General features: G+C 36.0%; 1 protein-coding gene and 1 long non-coding RNA gene across 2 annotated transcripts; one reads left to right on the top strand and one right to left on the bottom strand.

The window, feature by feature from the left end:
• Window positions 1-3,285: 3,285 nt before the first annotated feature.
• LOC136820381 (uncharacterized) lies at window positions 3,286-9,264 on the top strand. The gene is made up of 2 exons (XM_067076567.1): window positions 3,286-3,443; window positions 7,932-9,264. Exons 1-2 carry the CDS (start codon window positions 3,406-3,408, stop codon window positions 9,262-9,264), a joined length of 1,371 nt encoding a protein of 456 aa, XP_066932668.1. The 5' UTR covers window positions 3,286-3,405.
• Window positions 9,265-11,617: 2,353 nt separating this feature from the next.
• Window positions 11,618-13,206, bottom strand: LOC136820338 (uncharacterized). The gene is made up of 3 exons (XR_010848560.1): window positions 13,122-13,206; window positions 12,663-12,716; window positions 11,618-11,666 (listed from the first exon to the last, which is right to left on the bottom strand). It is a non-coding gene; the product is annotated as an uncharacterized lncRNA (long non-coding RNA).
• Window positions 13,207-14,268: the final 1,062 nt, after the last annotated feature.

Here is a 14,268-nt window from a genome sequence, read left to right as displayed (position 1 = left end):
TGTACGGCAGTGTCTAGACAGGGTCGTTTCGATTATACAAAAATGGTTGCTGAATTTCAATTGACATGATTTCTAAGAAATACCGTGAGATTGGGTAACTTGCATACGCATAGCCCTCAAATGAATGAATGACCCATTTGGTCATTAAAATACAAAGTTAAATCAAAACAAAAATGGTAGGCTAGAGCTGCAAGCGGAGCTGCGTAGTTCATTTGTTTTAAAAATTTTGCTGATTTGATTGGTGGATAGTCATTTGATGGCTGTGCCAGTTACCCTCCACTGATGCAAGTTACCCGACTTCACGGTACTTGCTAAAACTGACTGTTTGTCACAACTGGTTTCACTATTAACACATAACTATCTGGTGAAAAAAGGAAAAAAAGATCATACCTGTGCTGGTTGGTGAAGAAGAGAAGGTTTGTTTGGAAAATTAACTCTTTCTGTACTACTTTACTTAATGAGCATGATCAATTTATTGGTGCATTCACTAACTACACAAACATAAAATACTTAGTAGTAAACAAATATTAAACCTCTTTAAACACTCTACAAAAGACCAGAAAATATGATAAAAATTTATACAGCAGCATCAAGTTTCAAAAGCATGTGCAATCAAGCAGCCATTAAGAAGTTCTCACGATGTATGTTTACAAAGGCTTGGTTACACTTGTTGCACTAGCGTATTTTATTTATTAAGAAAAGCCCTGTTTTTTATCCCTTTTTATCTTTGTGAGTGAGTCCACCTTTAGAATATTTGCCGTAGTACGCCCGCACCCAAACGCCCACGCCATAATTTGCGCCCTAAAAAATGTCTCGCCAGCCAGACACACGGAAGGCTATCGTAATACTTTCGCTAAGCGAAATTAAAAATACCGAGTAATAGGGTAATATACTCAAACTGCTGGGAGGCATGGATTGCATAAATTAAACGGTCCAAATAAATTTCCCATTTTGCGCATCAATAGGGATGTAAAGTATCGAAGATAAATTAACGCGACGAATGGGCTTTTTCTCTGCAAGATGATAAGGGTGACAACCAACCTCGTCCCCAAGTATCCCAGGCTTTATTTACGTTACTGATTGACGCCAGAGAATACCCTGGTGTTGGCTGATGCGAGTTCCCCCTCTCATGTTTACTGCAGATTGTGGATCAAAGCCCGTTTGTCGCATTGATTTTTATACTCAAACTCGCTATTATTAATCTAATCTTTATTCCCGTGAATCTATCAATAAACATTAAACTACTTTAAAGTTATCCTATCTTAGCTATGTTGGCTGACCTTCCAGCGCAGCTGGTTTATTAAATTTATACAGAGGACGCTGTTTCTCACAACGATTTCATGGAATTCTGTTAATAGTCGAATAAAATAGCATTAATAATAAAATACTTTACTAATCTTTAAAATGACAATGATACATGTGGCATTTTTAAATCTGATTTGCGGCAGAGATTAGCCGTTGTTCAAAGTTCAATGCAGATATAAATTTTTGTGATGGTATGTTTTTGTCCGAACATGATATAACATTAAATTAGTTCTACGTTTGCACACAGATCGGATCAACTCAAGGGTACCGAACTTTTTCTGACCCTCGGAAAATTCGATTGCTTTACTCATTAAAAGCATAATCTTTTTTATCAAAGAATATCACGATTTGGGGGGTTTCGAATTACGATATATGCTTTAGGGAAATGTAAGAAAACCACCGAAGGTTTCATTTATACCTACGTCAAATTTTTAAAATTAGTGATGTTTTTTCCATACCCGGTATTGCCGAAAAACTAAATCAAGAAATATTCAATTTTTAAGCGACCCCGTAAATTATACAACTCTGCATTGAAAAAAAAACCTGTTCCATTCGGGCTTAAAAATACTTTTTACTCCAATTTAGTAAACAGTTGATTTCTGAAGCTGAAACGTTGATTTATTTACCTTCAGAGTCAGTTATATTATGCAGGCTGATAATGAAAGTCACAATCTAAAAAACGCCTTAATTAAAAAGAAAGCAGTTTCCTTTTATGGGACGAGATGGGGTTTTTACAAGCTCTTATTTGATTTGGTTGGTCGTAAACCAGTAATAAAACAATTTTGTTACTTTTTCTAAAAAACGCGTCAATTTTATTACTTCAAATGACCAATTATTAAAGTATCTCCAACTCCAACTCATCTGAATTTTATACGTACGAAATATAAACTTTGTTTAGAATTTATCTCTCCAATTTTTACCTTCCTAATGTTTAGCAAGTGAATAAGAAAGTTTTATTGAAAGAAAAAATTTATCGAGTGAACCTTTCGCTTTTTGCAGCATTTACTTTAATAATCCGAAAACGACCGCCTGACCTATATAAGCTCCTTCTGAATGACTTAGAAGCACCCTTTTTTACCACCTCAGCGCTAGCAGAATCGGAATTATATTATTGCTGGATTCAACTTCTCTAAAAATTCATGACTAACGTGCAAAAGAATCTAAAGAAGCCTCTCTCCTTTCCTGCCGACCTTCATTCTTTGATAATGTAAATGCGAGAGACATGGCTAAAAATGGATGAAACGACCTAGCTAAATTTCTACAAATCGGGGTAACATTTATAAGGCTTTGTACTTTGTACTTTGTACTTTGTGCTTTGTATGTGTTCAGTCTATCAAAAAACAATACTAAATTCCCATTTCCTAGCGTAACTCTTTCACAATTTTTATTGAGAGAAGATTAGCTTCCAGAGCTGAAATTAACTTTAGCGACCAAGTTAACTGGTCGACCTTCGTTTGGACTTTTGTGGCCGATTCAATTACAATTTTCACGTCTTAAATACGATCTTACATGCTGTTTTAATACTTCAGATACTCGTGGATTGATCGCTTCGAGTCAATCTTCGGGATGTGTAATTTTCGAAAGTATTATACACGTATGTCTTAATGAGTTCCATAAGTTTATTAGGTGAAAAGAGGTACGGGATTGTGCCGCTAGACAACGCACTTTTCCATCTTAGCATCTTTGCAAGTCCAAGCCAGGGTCACGAAAACACAAAATTGATTTAAAGATTACACGTGGTCTGAATGGACTTTATAGAAAGACATTTCATGAAATGTATAAATAGTAATAATAAAATAGCATTAGAATATAATAAATTTATTAATCTCCAAAATAGGGCCTTGCGTACGTGACACTTTTAGATCTGACATGCCATTGCCGCAAAATCAATGCGACTATCATTTTTAAGAATAATAGAAAGATTTGGTTAATTTCTTTTGTTCTAAATTTGTATAAAATTCAAGTTATCTCCTTTCTCGAATTAATTAACGTTTGAATGCAGCAGTAGTTTTAAAGTGAAGAAAGCGATCTTTGTTACCAAGTAGAAGGCGTAAAAAGTAGAATCTGCCATTCTTCAATCAATTGGGACACGATTTGGTTATGATGCATAATATTACCTTAAACTCCAATTCTTCAAGGTAGGCACACAACGTTGTTTCAACATACATCTAACGTTTTATGAACGTTAAGAGCATCAGATAGACGTTGTTATGACGTTCGGTACCAGCTGGCTGGGAGACTGCTTTTTTATTTACTGAATTACCTTCCATGTCCCCGACCAACGATGTGTTAAAATGCTCTTTTGAATACTACTTACTGGGTTTATTTCACTGACCTTTATATATCCCTGGACCAATCTATATCCACCATCTTTGATCGAATTTTTCTTTGGAATTAGTACCCGAGTCGGTGGTTTATTTGGGCAAAAATGGGTACGGGGATGTGCAGCTGGTCAGGGTAACTTTTTCACTTCCATGAGTTCCAAGTAGGTTCGAAAAACAAAAACATATTAAGATTGGTCCCTGGTATAGGGTACCTTTTTGGGGATAATTTTGGAAAAACTGGAATACCCATTCAGGGTCACTTTTTCACCAATTTTGGCGAAATTGTCAAAAAAAAAAACGAACCCTGAACTTAACTGAAATATATGGTTTTGAGATATTTTCTAGCAATTGTAATGCCGAGCCCGATGCTCTACCACTCTACAAATTCTACTTGATCAAGCAACAGATTTTGCAGAAGAGGTCAATATACCCAGCCCTCATTTAGGGGGGGGTATTTTCTGGTTCAATGGGTTTAGCATAATTTTGTTCAGGTTGACACGATAGATAGACGATAAATAAGCTGTTTTTATACATAAAGCTGTCTCATTTCTATAAAAGATTTTTATTTTCATTGACTTCAAGAGCATCAATAGGAACATTTACTGCCGATGGAAAAATACGCATCCAGACTCACATCCAAAGGTTCTAAAAAACGTGTAAATTGATCTCGAATAAAAGGGGGGGGACAATTTACCAACAGGCAATTTTCCTTGGGGCGGGGGGCATGAGAAAGGAGGGAAATTTCCGGGGGCAAATTTCTTAGAACCGAAAATAACGTAACGGATTATATGAATAAAAATACTTACATTTTTAAAGCTGGTCGGTAAATTTGTGATGAAATCTTTCTCTATTTACTGTACTAGCCTATTTCATTGGAACTTTGTTTTAAGAGTATGTAATTTTCTTCTACGTCACTGCAGTAATCAACTTTTTATGGTTGAACGCTCTTTTGTGAATTGACATTATAAGTTTTACAAAGGCAACAACAATAGCAAAGAGAGCAAAGAGCATTTTCCCTTAGAAAAATACACAAGGAATTAAGGCCGGTCTGCACTTGCGCGCGCTTCAATCGGACTTTTTCGATTAATACTTTCACACTATTGGTCAAAAGAAAAATCAAGCAACTCCATTGGCGCGATCTGACGTAACGGTTGAAAAAAGTTGAAATGTGTTCAACTTTTTTTTTGAGCACGCGCCACATTTTTATGACGTAATCTTTTTTCCAAGCAAAAAGATTGAAGCCAAAAGGTGCGATCACAGCGAGCGCAAGTGGAGATCGGCCTTAAGGGAGTTGTATAATAAGAGCAAAGATTTATTATACACTGGATAAATGACTCATAAAACGGCGGAGAGCAATCATTGTATTTCCTTTGTTTCAGAAAACAATTGATGTTTTAGCTTTGTCCGCAAAGGACAACTGTCATGGCGGCTCGAAGATGTCTGATTTCTAAAATAGTTTAATAATCTTATTTAAAAAAAGCTCTCTAGCTCTTTCTTTTTGTACATTTGCGGAAAAAAAAGTTTGAAAGTAAGGCTAGCATACCGAGCTAGATACATTTGTGAAATCGGGTGTGAGAAAATCATCATTAGACAAGAAATTCAGTCAGACAAAATGCTTATAGTGACACGAAATTTTCAATTGGAAATTATCTTTCCAAAACTATTCCCAGAAGAGCTGAAATTAACAAACATAAGAATTGAGTGTCTTGGCTCCACTGTGGTATGAAAATCTTTTGAAGGCACGTGGTGGCAAGGGGGCTTTTTTGAAGTTGAAGTTTGAACATTTACGGTGTCAACATTCAATTTCTTATACACAACACGTCTTTTGCATCCCTCTCGCAACTTGAAACGTCATAACGACTTATAACTAGCAATAGCATACCGCAGTGAATCTAAAAATAGACATTGATTTTTCTGTTTGACCGAAATTCAATCCCATCACCCTTCGCGTTAACTACGCCTGCATGCAAATTACACTCAACTACAAAGAAAAAGTAATGACTTTCACGACTTTTTAATTAAGACGAAAAGGATTGTGGGATTGATTTTCGGTCAAGTGTTAAAAGTAATAATTATGACGTTTGCATAACGGTGTGCTATTAAGTAGAAGAATCTGATTCTCACAGGGAAGTTTTAAGTTTCTTTTGGAAATTGGATGAGTGATTTTCGATAAGAAATGCAATAAAAATGCTTCGAAAAATCATTTAATGAGGGAAGGAGGGTGAACAATAACATCATTACTGTGGACATGGCTTAGAACATGAGAAATCGGCAAAAATCTGTTACTTGTATATCTAGTGTATAAATCCTTGATAAGAGGTCTTTATAAAAAAATATACGGGTGGACTGTAAGCTTGGAGTGTGATTTTTTTCGTGCCTTGCGTGCCTTCGTGCCCTTCGTGCCTTTCAAAAAAAAGTTCATGCCTTTGAAAAAATATTTCGTGCCTTCGAAAAACAAGTTCGTGCCTTTTGAGAAAAAGTTCGTACATTTCGAAAAAAAGTACGTGCCTTTCGAAAAAAAGTTCGTGCCTTTCGAAAAAGTTCGTGCCTTTTGAAAATAGTTGGTATGATGACAAACAAAATAACCAGAAGATTCATTTTGAGTTATTTCATTCCATCTTGACTCATATTGAGTTACCTTCTTCCTTGTAACACCCCTGTTTCAGTGACCCGGTGGAGTTTACTTGAGTTTAAAAATCCACCGGGGTGTTTCTGAACGAAATGAATTTTAACCAAACCCAATTTGTAAAATTCAAAACATCATCCTCATCATCATCGTCATTGCTCGACCACGCTCGAGACAATGGATTCGACTCTAGCTCGCCAGCTATCACGGTCTTTCATGGCGATCTCAAGATCACTGAATTTGAGCCCGGTATCCCTGCAGATGGTGTCAGGGAATGTCAGGGAATGTCAGGGAATGTCAGTTTTCTTGATCTTTGAGAAATCAACTTTGGTTTCCACAACAGAAGGGTTAAAATCACTTCAGATGATGCACGAAGACAGTGTCCCGCAAACTGTGTCCGTCTAGATCTTAAGAGTGCTGAGACATGTTTCAGAGGTCATTAAATAATTTTCCTAGTGGGATGGTCCCTCCAGAAAAGATGTTTAACTCTTCTTAGAAGTCTAGTATATGTACCGTCAAGCTGTCTTTTCAACTGTTTGGTTAAAGACCAAGTTTCTGAGCCATAAAGGAAGATAGGTTCAATGGCTGTTCGGAACACTTTGACCTTGATATTAGATTTTAAAAGAGAAGATGACCAGATCTTGTTGAGTTTATTTCTTATCGGAAGATGAAATGTAAGAACCGAATTATTTGTAGTCATTGACTTTTTCAAAGGAAATTCTGAGACAGTTTTAACTGAATTTATGGGTTCGTGCTCGTTGATAGTGAGGTAATCAGTTTTAGATTATTAAGATAAAGGCCAATAAAATTCAAAACAGTCACCAGGGTGAAAAATTTCACCTCAATTTTCACCGGGTTGAGGACAAAATTTGGACTTTCAAGAATTAGCGAACATTATTTCGACCTTATTTGAATGCGCCACGCTTTAGCGCCACAAGCGTAAATTTTTCCAAACGAACTATTTCCAAGGTATTTTCAAAAGGCACTAAGTTTCTTTCGATAGACACTATTTTTCGAAAAACATGAACTTTTTTTTGAAAGGCACGAACTTTCTTTCGAAAGACACGAAATTGTTTTTCAAAGGCACGAACTTTTTTCAAAAGGCACGAACTTTTTTTCAAAGGCACGAACTATTTTTCAAAAGGCACGAACATTATTTCAAAAGGCACGAAGGGCACGGAGGCACGCAAGGCACGAAAAAAATCACACTCGTAAGCTTGAATCATCCATATATAGAATGAGTCACATATATCATTACAGATTACAGAAACAAACTAAAAGAATGATTCCGGAAAAAAGGGCAATTTTAGGCCGGTCTGTAAGATACATAATACCGACAGGTGGGTAAAAAATCAATCCTGTACCTCAAACAAATATCAACCCTTCAAACCCGAGTGGCGTGTATACACGTTCTAAATTTATCTATATACCAAGTGCCAGAATTATGGCTGAACACTTGGTTTAAGAGGGCATAATCTGAGCTCTTAAAAAGAGTATAAAAATACCTTTCCAATGGAACCAAAACCATTGACTCTCAAGATACAAGCTTTTATACCAGTGTGAAATTTTGACATAAAAAAAGAAGCTGGAAATTGCTGTTGCCCTTGTTGCTCTAAATGTTACCCTCGAGTATTTCGACATCTTGTAATGATTTGCTTTATATTTTTTGATTACAGTTGGTGCGTTGAACTTCCAACAAGAAGTGGCGGAACAACTTCTTTCTGTAACATCACTGAAGAATGGGTACCGCGTTTCACCAGTGAGGCAGTTTACATCGTCCCTCCCACATTGAGTTTATTTTTCTTAATCCTGTTCATTGTGTTTAAGATAACATGTGTCGAGGCATGTGGTGGTTTAAAAGTGGGTGATTTTATTAAAGATGCTTTCAGTTGGAAATGGTATTGCGGGGAAAAACTGAGTGACAAAGACAAAGAGATCGTAAACAAGTATAGATACGGTGACGATGACACATCAATTAAATTGTTACCTGCAAATGTACAGAGCAACCAAGAAACAATGATACCACCATTGAATTCGATTCACGACCTAACTGAAGACGAGAAAAAACATTTACACTGGGTCAGAAACCGTGATAACCCAGCCCGGGTAGAATTTGGTTGCTGTGACAAATGTTGTGGAACGTGCTTTACAGTGGATACTGGAGTTCATTTTACTATTCTACTAGCACTCGGAGGCATTCTTTACGATATCTATGACGTTTATACTGATTGTGAATATCATTACAAGTATGAAAATTTCGGACAAGTTCACCGAGGGATTTATCGGGATGGTGCAGTTTCCGTCTCTATTTTGGTGTTTGCTATTTTTGGTATGGCCAAAGTGATCCTGACATCTATCTACGTCATCTGTGCACATCTTGATAATAAATTAAGATTAGGTACTTACAATGTCTTAACAAGTTTTAAATATTTTGATAACGTGATACTTTTTATTGTAGAGGACTGTGCTGAGAATTTCCTGAATTATTTCTATATTGAAAAATATTCCCTTGGTGAAGCTATCTCGCATACCATGATTTCTAAGATCTTCATTAATTTCCTCAAGTATGGCTACAAATTTTACAAAGGTATGAAAAAATCGTGCAAGGAGTGGAAGAATTTGAAGGAAACAGAGGATAACAGGGAGGTTTTTAGCTATTTTATTTATGAAGTTGACCCGACCCTGAGTGGACGCTATAACCAACTGATATTAGATATGCACTTAAGGATTTTGTTTGTGCATATTCCATCGATTTTCATGTGCGCTGGCAACTTTCTTCGCTTATTTGGTGTGTTTTATCAAAGCCACTATGGTAAACTGGATGACCACTGTGTAGCTGTCGTCAACGGTCGTCTGATACAGACACCGTTCACTAGTTACCCTGGAAACTGTATGAGGAGATGGGAGTATATTTTTATGGTCTGCAATTTCGCTCCGTTGCTGTTTTATATTTTGGGTTTAATCCGGATTATATATCAGTATATTAAACAAATTATTCACCAAAAATAAAAGTTTATTTTAGAATTTTTAAGGTTTTCAACTCGCTCGCTCGCCAGATTTTGGTAGTGAGCCACGGGTTGACGTAGATCTTATTTATCCATCCGTATCAGCAAGGAATTGCTATTATAACTGAATGAAAAATTCCAGCATATTTACGTGCCCTCTATAATTTTGGAACTTTGTATGTTTAAGGTAGTTGAAATTTTCTCTAAATTGAATTTTCGAAGTATTGAAGGGATCCTACTTTATTAGTAAAGACCCGCTGGATGTCAACTCTTAAAAATATGGTCGACCCCCTGGATATCCTCTTTTATAAAGATGCTTACCCCCTGGATATCGTATTCTTTTACTTGAAAAGACAAATTACCCCTGGATATCCGCTCCCTTGTAGATATTTAACCCCCTAATTTTCCACTTTTGAAAAAAATCGTTAACCCCTTGTATACAAAGCCACTTTATCTGATTTGGTTGAAGTATTCAAGCGTCATATGCCTTAAATTTTGTAACCTTTTTGCGTGAAACCATTTTTTGATATATTTTGTATTAGTGAATATTCTTACCCAAGTACCCAGATACCCAAAAAACAAAAGACTTATTGATTGAATGAATCATAATTCACTTACTTCAAGTTTGTCTCTTTGTAATTGGAATATTCTTTCTTCTCCCTTGGGTTTTGGAGTGAATTTTTTTACGTTGAATACAATTAAAATCAAAGTCAACTTTCCAGCTGGGCCCTTATTTTTATTTTTCCCAACGGAGGCAATAAAATTTTGGTCAAATTTCTAGTGGGCTGGGTCCCACTGGGTCTGTGAAACAGGGGTGTAGATATTAAACTGATTGCACTAAAAATTTATATTTACCCAGAAGTTATATCCTTTAGTTATCCTGTAATAAGTTTGATATATAACCAACACACCATATAATCTGTACCAAAGCCACTTCATTTGATTTGGTTGAACTTTACTTCTTCAACTAAATTACAAGAGTCATATAATAATATCTTTTTGTGAAAATTCTTTTAACCTTTTTGAGTGGAATCTTATAACCGTTTTGTAAGAAGTGTTAGTATATTTTGTATTCGTCAATATATTGGGAAGCACATCACTTATAATATTTTTGATATTTTTCAGAAAATAAAGCTAAATGTGATGATAAACTCTGTGGACATATGCCGACATCTGGAAAATAGGTCGAACCTTCATTTTTTTCCCGTGGTCACATCCGTAAAAAATAAGAAGGGCAGTTAAAGGGTTATTCTGATGGATTATCTCGACAAATATAATAATAAAATTCATCGTCCACCTCTAAGCAAAACGCATTGTCGAATATTTTTAGATAGCAAAATATCTCTTCTGTAGCAGCGAGCATAAAGAAAATAGTTTTTTGATCAAATAATTATTTAAATGTTACATACTTTAATGGGATCAACTATCGCGGGGATTAAATTTCGCGGATTTCGCGGATTTGGGTGTCATACGCAAAAATCCGCAAAATTAAGTCCCATCGGAAATTTGGAAGGGCCTCATCCGCGAAATATTTCTAAACAATACTCAAAATATGTCAAATAAATACTAGTTGCATCAAAGAAGCACAAATAATGTGTATTTCAACAACCAACATGCATGATTTGAAAGAAGAAGTCACAAAATCGTGAAAATATTGCCACCCAATAGTGCCACATGCCAAATTAAGTCCCTGCCAAATTTTTGAATCTCGCGGATAGGCTCAACCGTGAAAATCGGTGAAATTCATACCCTTACAGTGAATTTTTCAAATTTTAAACTAATTAAGATAATAATTACATTGTCGTAAAAACCGCTCTAATCTATAAATTTTGCAGGGTATCTCTCTACGCCTATGCATTATACAGTGCATTTGTCAAAATTCCACCCTTACGTGCATTTCAGATATTCTGAAAAACATACCCTTAACCGCCGCACATACCCGTCGGTTAATTTACCTGACTGCCACCCCCCCGGGCTCTCAAATGATGTATCTTCAGAAGCGTCAGTAAAGAGTCTCCGATTTCTCGAAAAAGCCAAAGATCTCTCCAAATGCAACAAATTAGGCAATATTCTTCAAATTGGCAGAATTTTGTTGACTTTGGAGAGGGAAAGTCTTCTTTTTTCTACCTCACCGAGACGAGAAATCCATCTGAGACAGAAAAACTTTTTACATTGATTTACTTCAAGATATGCATCTCTACAACGATCATTTGCACTTGCGGTCTATCATTTGTATAAAAGTGACGTAACGTCCATATTGCAGAGGATCATATCTTGAACAGTGATATAAGTAAAAAGGACTGAGTACTAACTTGTCTTCCATGAACATGAAAAGAGAATCCACGACGTCGCCTTTTTTTCATCTGCTGTCGTTCTTGCATGGACACTGCGTTGGCTCCTTTCACTCTGCAGAAGGAAAAAAACTCCATAATTGGAGACGGTACTATGCTCCTTTGAAAGTAAGGAAAACACGAAGAAAAATTCATAAAATTGATTGCACTTTGCTCGTCTCATTTGTAAATGTTTCGATTGTACAGTCGAGTCTCTATAACTGGAAAATTTATTTGAGTTAAGGAAAATTCAGAATTATGGAGTAAGGGTTTTAAGGCATTGTTACCTGAAGGGATGAGGAAATTTGATAGAGTTAAGTAGACATTCGAGTTGTAGAGGTTCGAGTTAAAGAGACTCTAATGTAGCATCGAATAGGTTAAGAGGTGACATCAATGAATTAACATTGTCTAAAAGCACCACGAGTTTTTTTGGAAACTTATCCTCGGATTTGCTGAAGCAAAGAAACTGAACAAAGGAGCGGAGAATGGGAGAATTTTTACCTCCATAAAGACAGGTGGGCTAATATTTCAAGGGGGTTTCTAAAGGAGTATTTTTTATTTTTCCAGGGTTAAAAGTTATTCTAAAATTTCCAAGATAAAATACTGATGTTAATTCGTCCACCCTCACTTTATTAAGGTACGAAAATAATTTTTCCATTCCAACTTTGCAATTTTCCAGGGGTTATTCATAGATTCTATTTTTGACTTGGAAAGATTCGTCATTCCCCTGTACTCTTAGGTTCCAAATAAACACCCCCCGCTTGTTAATTTTTCGAAAATTTCCCAACCCCCCGGACCTTATCAGGACCCCCCCCCCCCCCCGTTTATTAATCTCTAAGAATATTTTCAGCTGTCAAAGAGAAGGCCCCTTATTTTGCTCTAAAAAGCCTAATTTTAGCCTAATTTTACCTTATTTTTGGGTTTCAGAAGTACAATTTCCAACCCCTCCGGCAATTAGGCCCCCTCCCGTTTATTAAAATCTAGAAAATCCCCCCCCCCCGTTTATTCGAACCCCCCCGTTTATTTGGAACCTAAGAGTATGGAAATTTAATGGAACAGCCCAATAACTTACTTGTACAGTTGAACGTTCAAAAGCTTACAACATTCTTTGACCTTGTCAGATACGCTATAAAGAAAGAAAGAAAGAAGTGAATTTTTTAACAAATTGCAATCGAGACCTACAGACACTTCGAAAACGATATTTTCCACTAAATGAGAATAACCCTCAATAGCATGACCTCGTGAATCAAAAATAGACATTGATTTTTATGTTTGACTGAAATTCAATCCCATCACCCTTTGCATTTATTACGCTTGCACGCAAATTACATTCAATTACAAAGAAAAAGTAATAACTTTCACGACTTTTGAATTAAGACGAAAAGGATTGTGGGATTGAATTTCGGTCAAATGAGAGTAGTAATAATCACGACGTTTGCACGACGAAGCGCAATTGTGGTAAAAAAAATTACCACCCCAATTAAGGGAATTGATTAAACTTTATATAGTTTAATTATTAGGAATAACTTACCTTGTGGCGTGGAAGACACTTGGGTCGTCTAAGCATTGTGATAAATTCTGTTGAAGGTTTTTAAACGTCTCCAGTGTACATTCATCCATCTGAAAAAATAGACATAAAATAGCGCATGTGCTAATTTTCAAGATAGAACGTATCGCACACTCTTTATTTATTAGAACAATTTTAAAAGAACAATTAGGCCCAAAAAAGCCAAAAAAATTAAGGACAACCCTAAGCCTGGAACGGCTAAATTTTGCGCAAATTGAAGGTCAACACGGTAAAATAGGGTATCAAGTCAGAAGTAACCCAAATTTCCCCTTATAAAGTTAAAGTCTGTGTCAGAAAGATATACAGTAATTTATTTTTGACCAAAACTTTCAAAATTCTCACAGGAAAGACCCGAGTCTTTTTGGAGATCTCGCCTTCCTTAATAAAAGTCAGATCTTTTTCACTACAATGAGGTAGGACACGAATTGTTCGATACAAGAAACAAGAAATAACAAATGATTCAAGAAAATTTCTTTCTTTTGGAAAATATTTTCCATACTGTGCTAAAATCTAAAGATACTAAAATCTTTGTATAAAGTGTAGCCACTATGAAGAAGTGGTATTTTAGAAACAATTAAGAAAAATAAAATTGCTAGTTTTAAGTATTAAAATGTAGTAAGATTTCTCAGGTCTTCCCTTTTATAAAACCGTTTCGATATTTTGGTACCAAATGACACCAAAAACAACCCTGTCTCACAGTCCCGAGGGAGCCTCTTCCCAGAGTGGGAATGAAGGTTTCAATCAAAATCTCAATGGGGATAGAAGTTCTATTGTTCTCAGGTTCTCAAAGCCAGTGGGAATGGTTTTGGAGTGCAATTATTTATTTTTTGAATTCTAAATGGGGATGGAATGAAAGTCAATTTTCCAGGTGGTGCCGGGGTTCCAGTGGGTCTTTGACAAAGGATGTCCAAAAGGAATTTCATGTTTTTCTTGTGTACAAACACGTCACTAAAAAAGTCATGACTCGGATGGCACAGAACGTCATGATAACATCCATCTAACATCCCTAACGTTCAAATAAACAACGTTGTGTGCCAACTGGGTACTGACCCTGTCTGATTAAATTTTGTTCTTAAAAATAAAATTACAAATGATAAAACAATCAAAGCCT

Source organism: Clytia hemisphaerica, unplaced genomic scaffold (assembly GCF_902728285.1).
Source record: "Clytia hemisphaerica strain Z4C2 unplaced genomic scaffold, Clytia hemisphaerica genome assembly, whole genome shotgun sequence".
Taxonomy (NCBI): domain Eukaryota; kingdom Metazoa; phylum Cnidaria; class Hydrozoa; order Leptothecata; family Clytiidae; genus Clytia; species Clytia hemisphaerica.
This window is presented reverse-complemented; position numbering and strand designations above follow the sequence as displayed.

Bases quoted from the DNA above. Each gene is read 5' to 3' on its own strand.
- LOC136820381 (XM_067076567.1), top strand. From the start codon at position 3,406: ATGATGCATAATATTACCTTAAACTCCAATTCTTCAAG. The intron at 3,444-7,931 runs GTAGGCACACAA...TTTTGATTACAG, and splicing joins TTAAACTCCAATTCTTCAAG to TTGGTGCGTTGAACTTCCAA.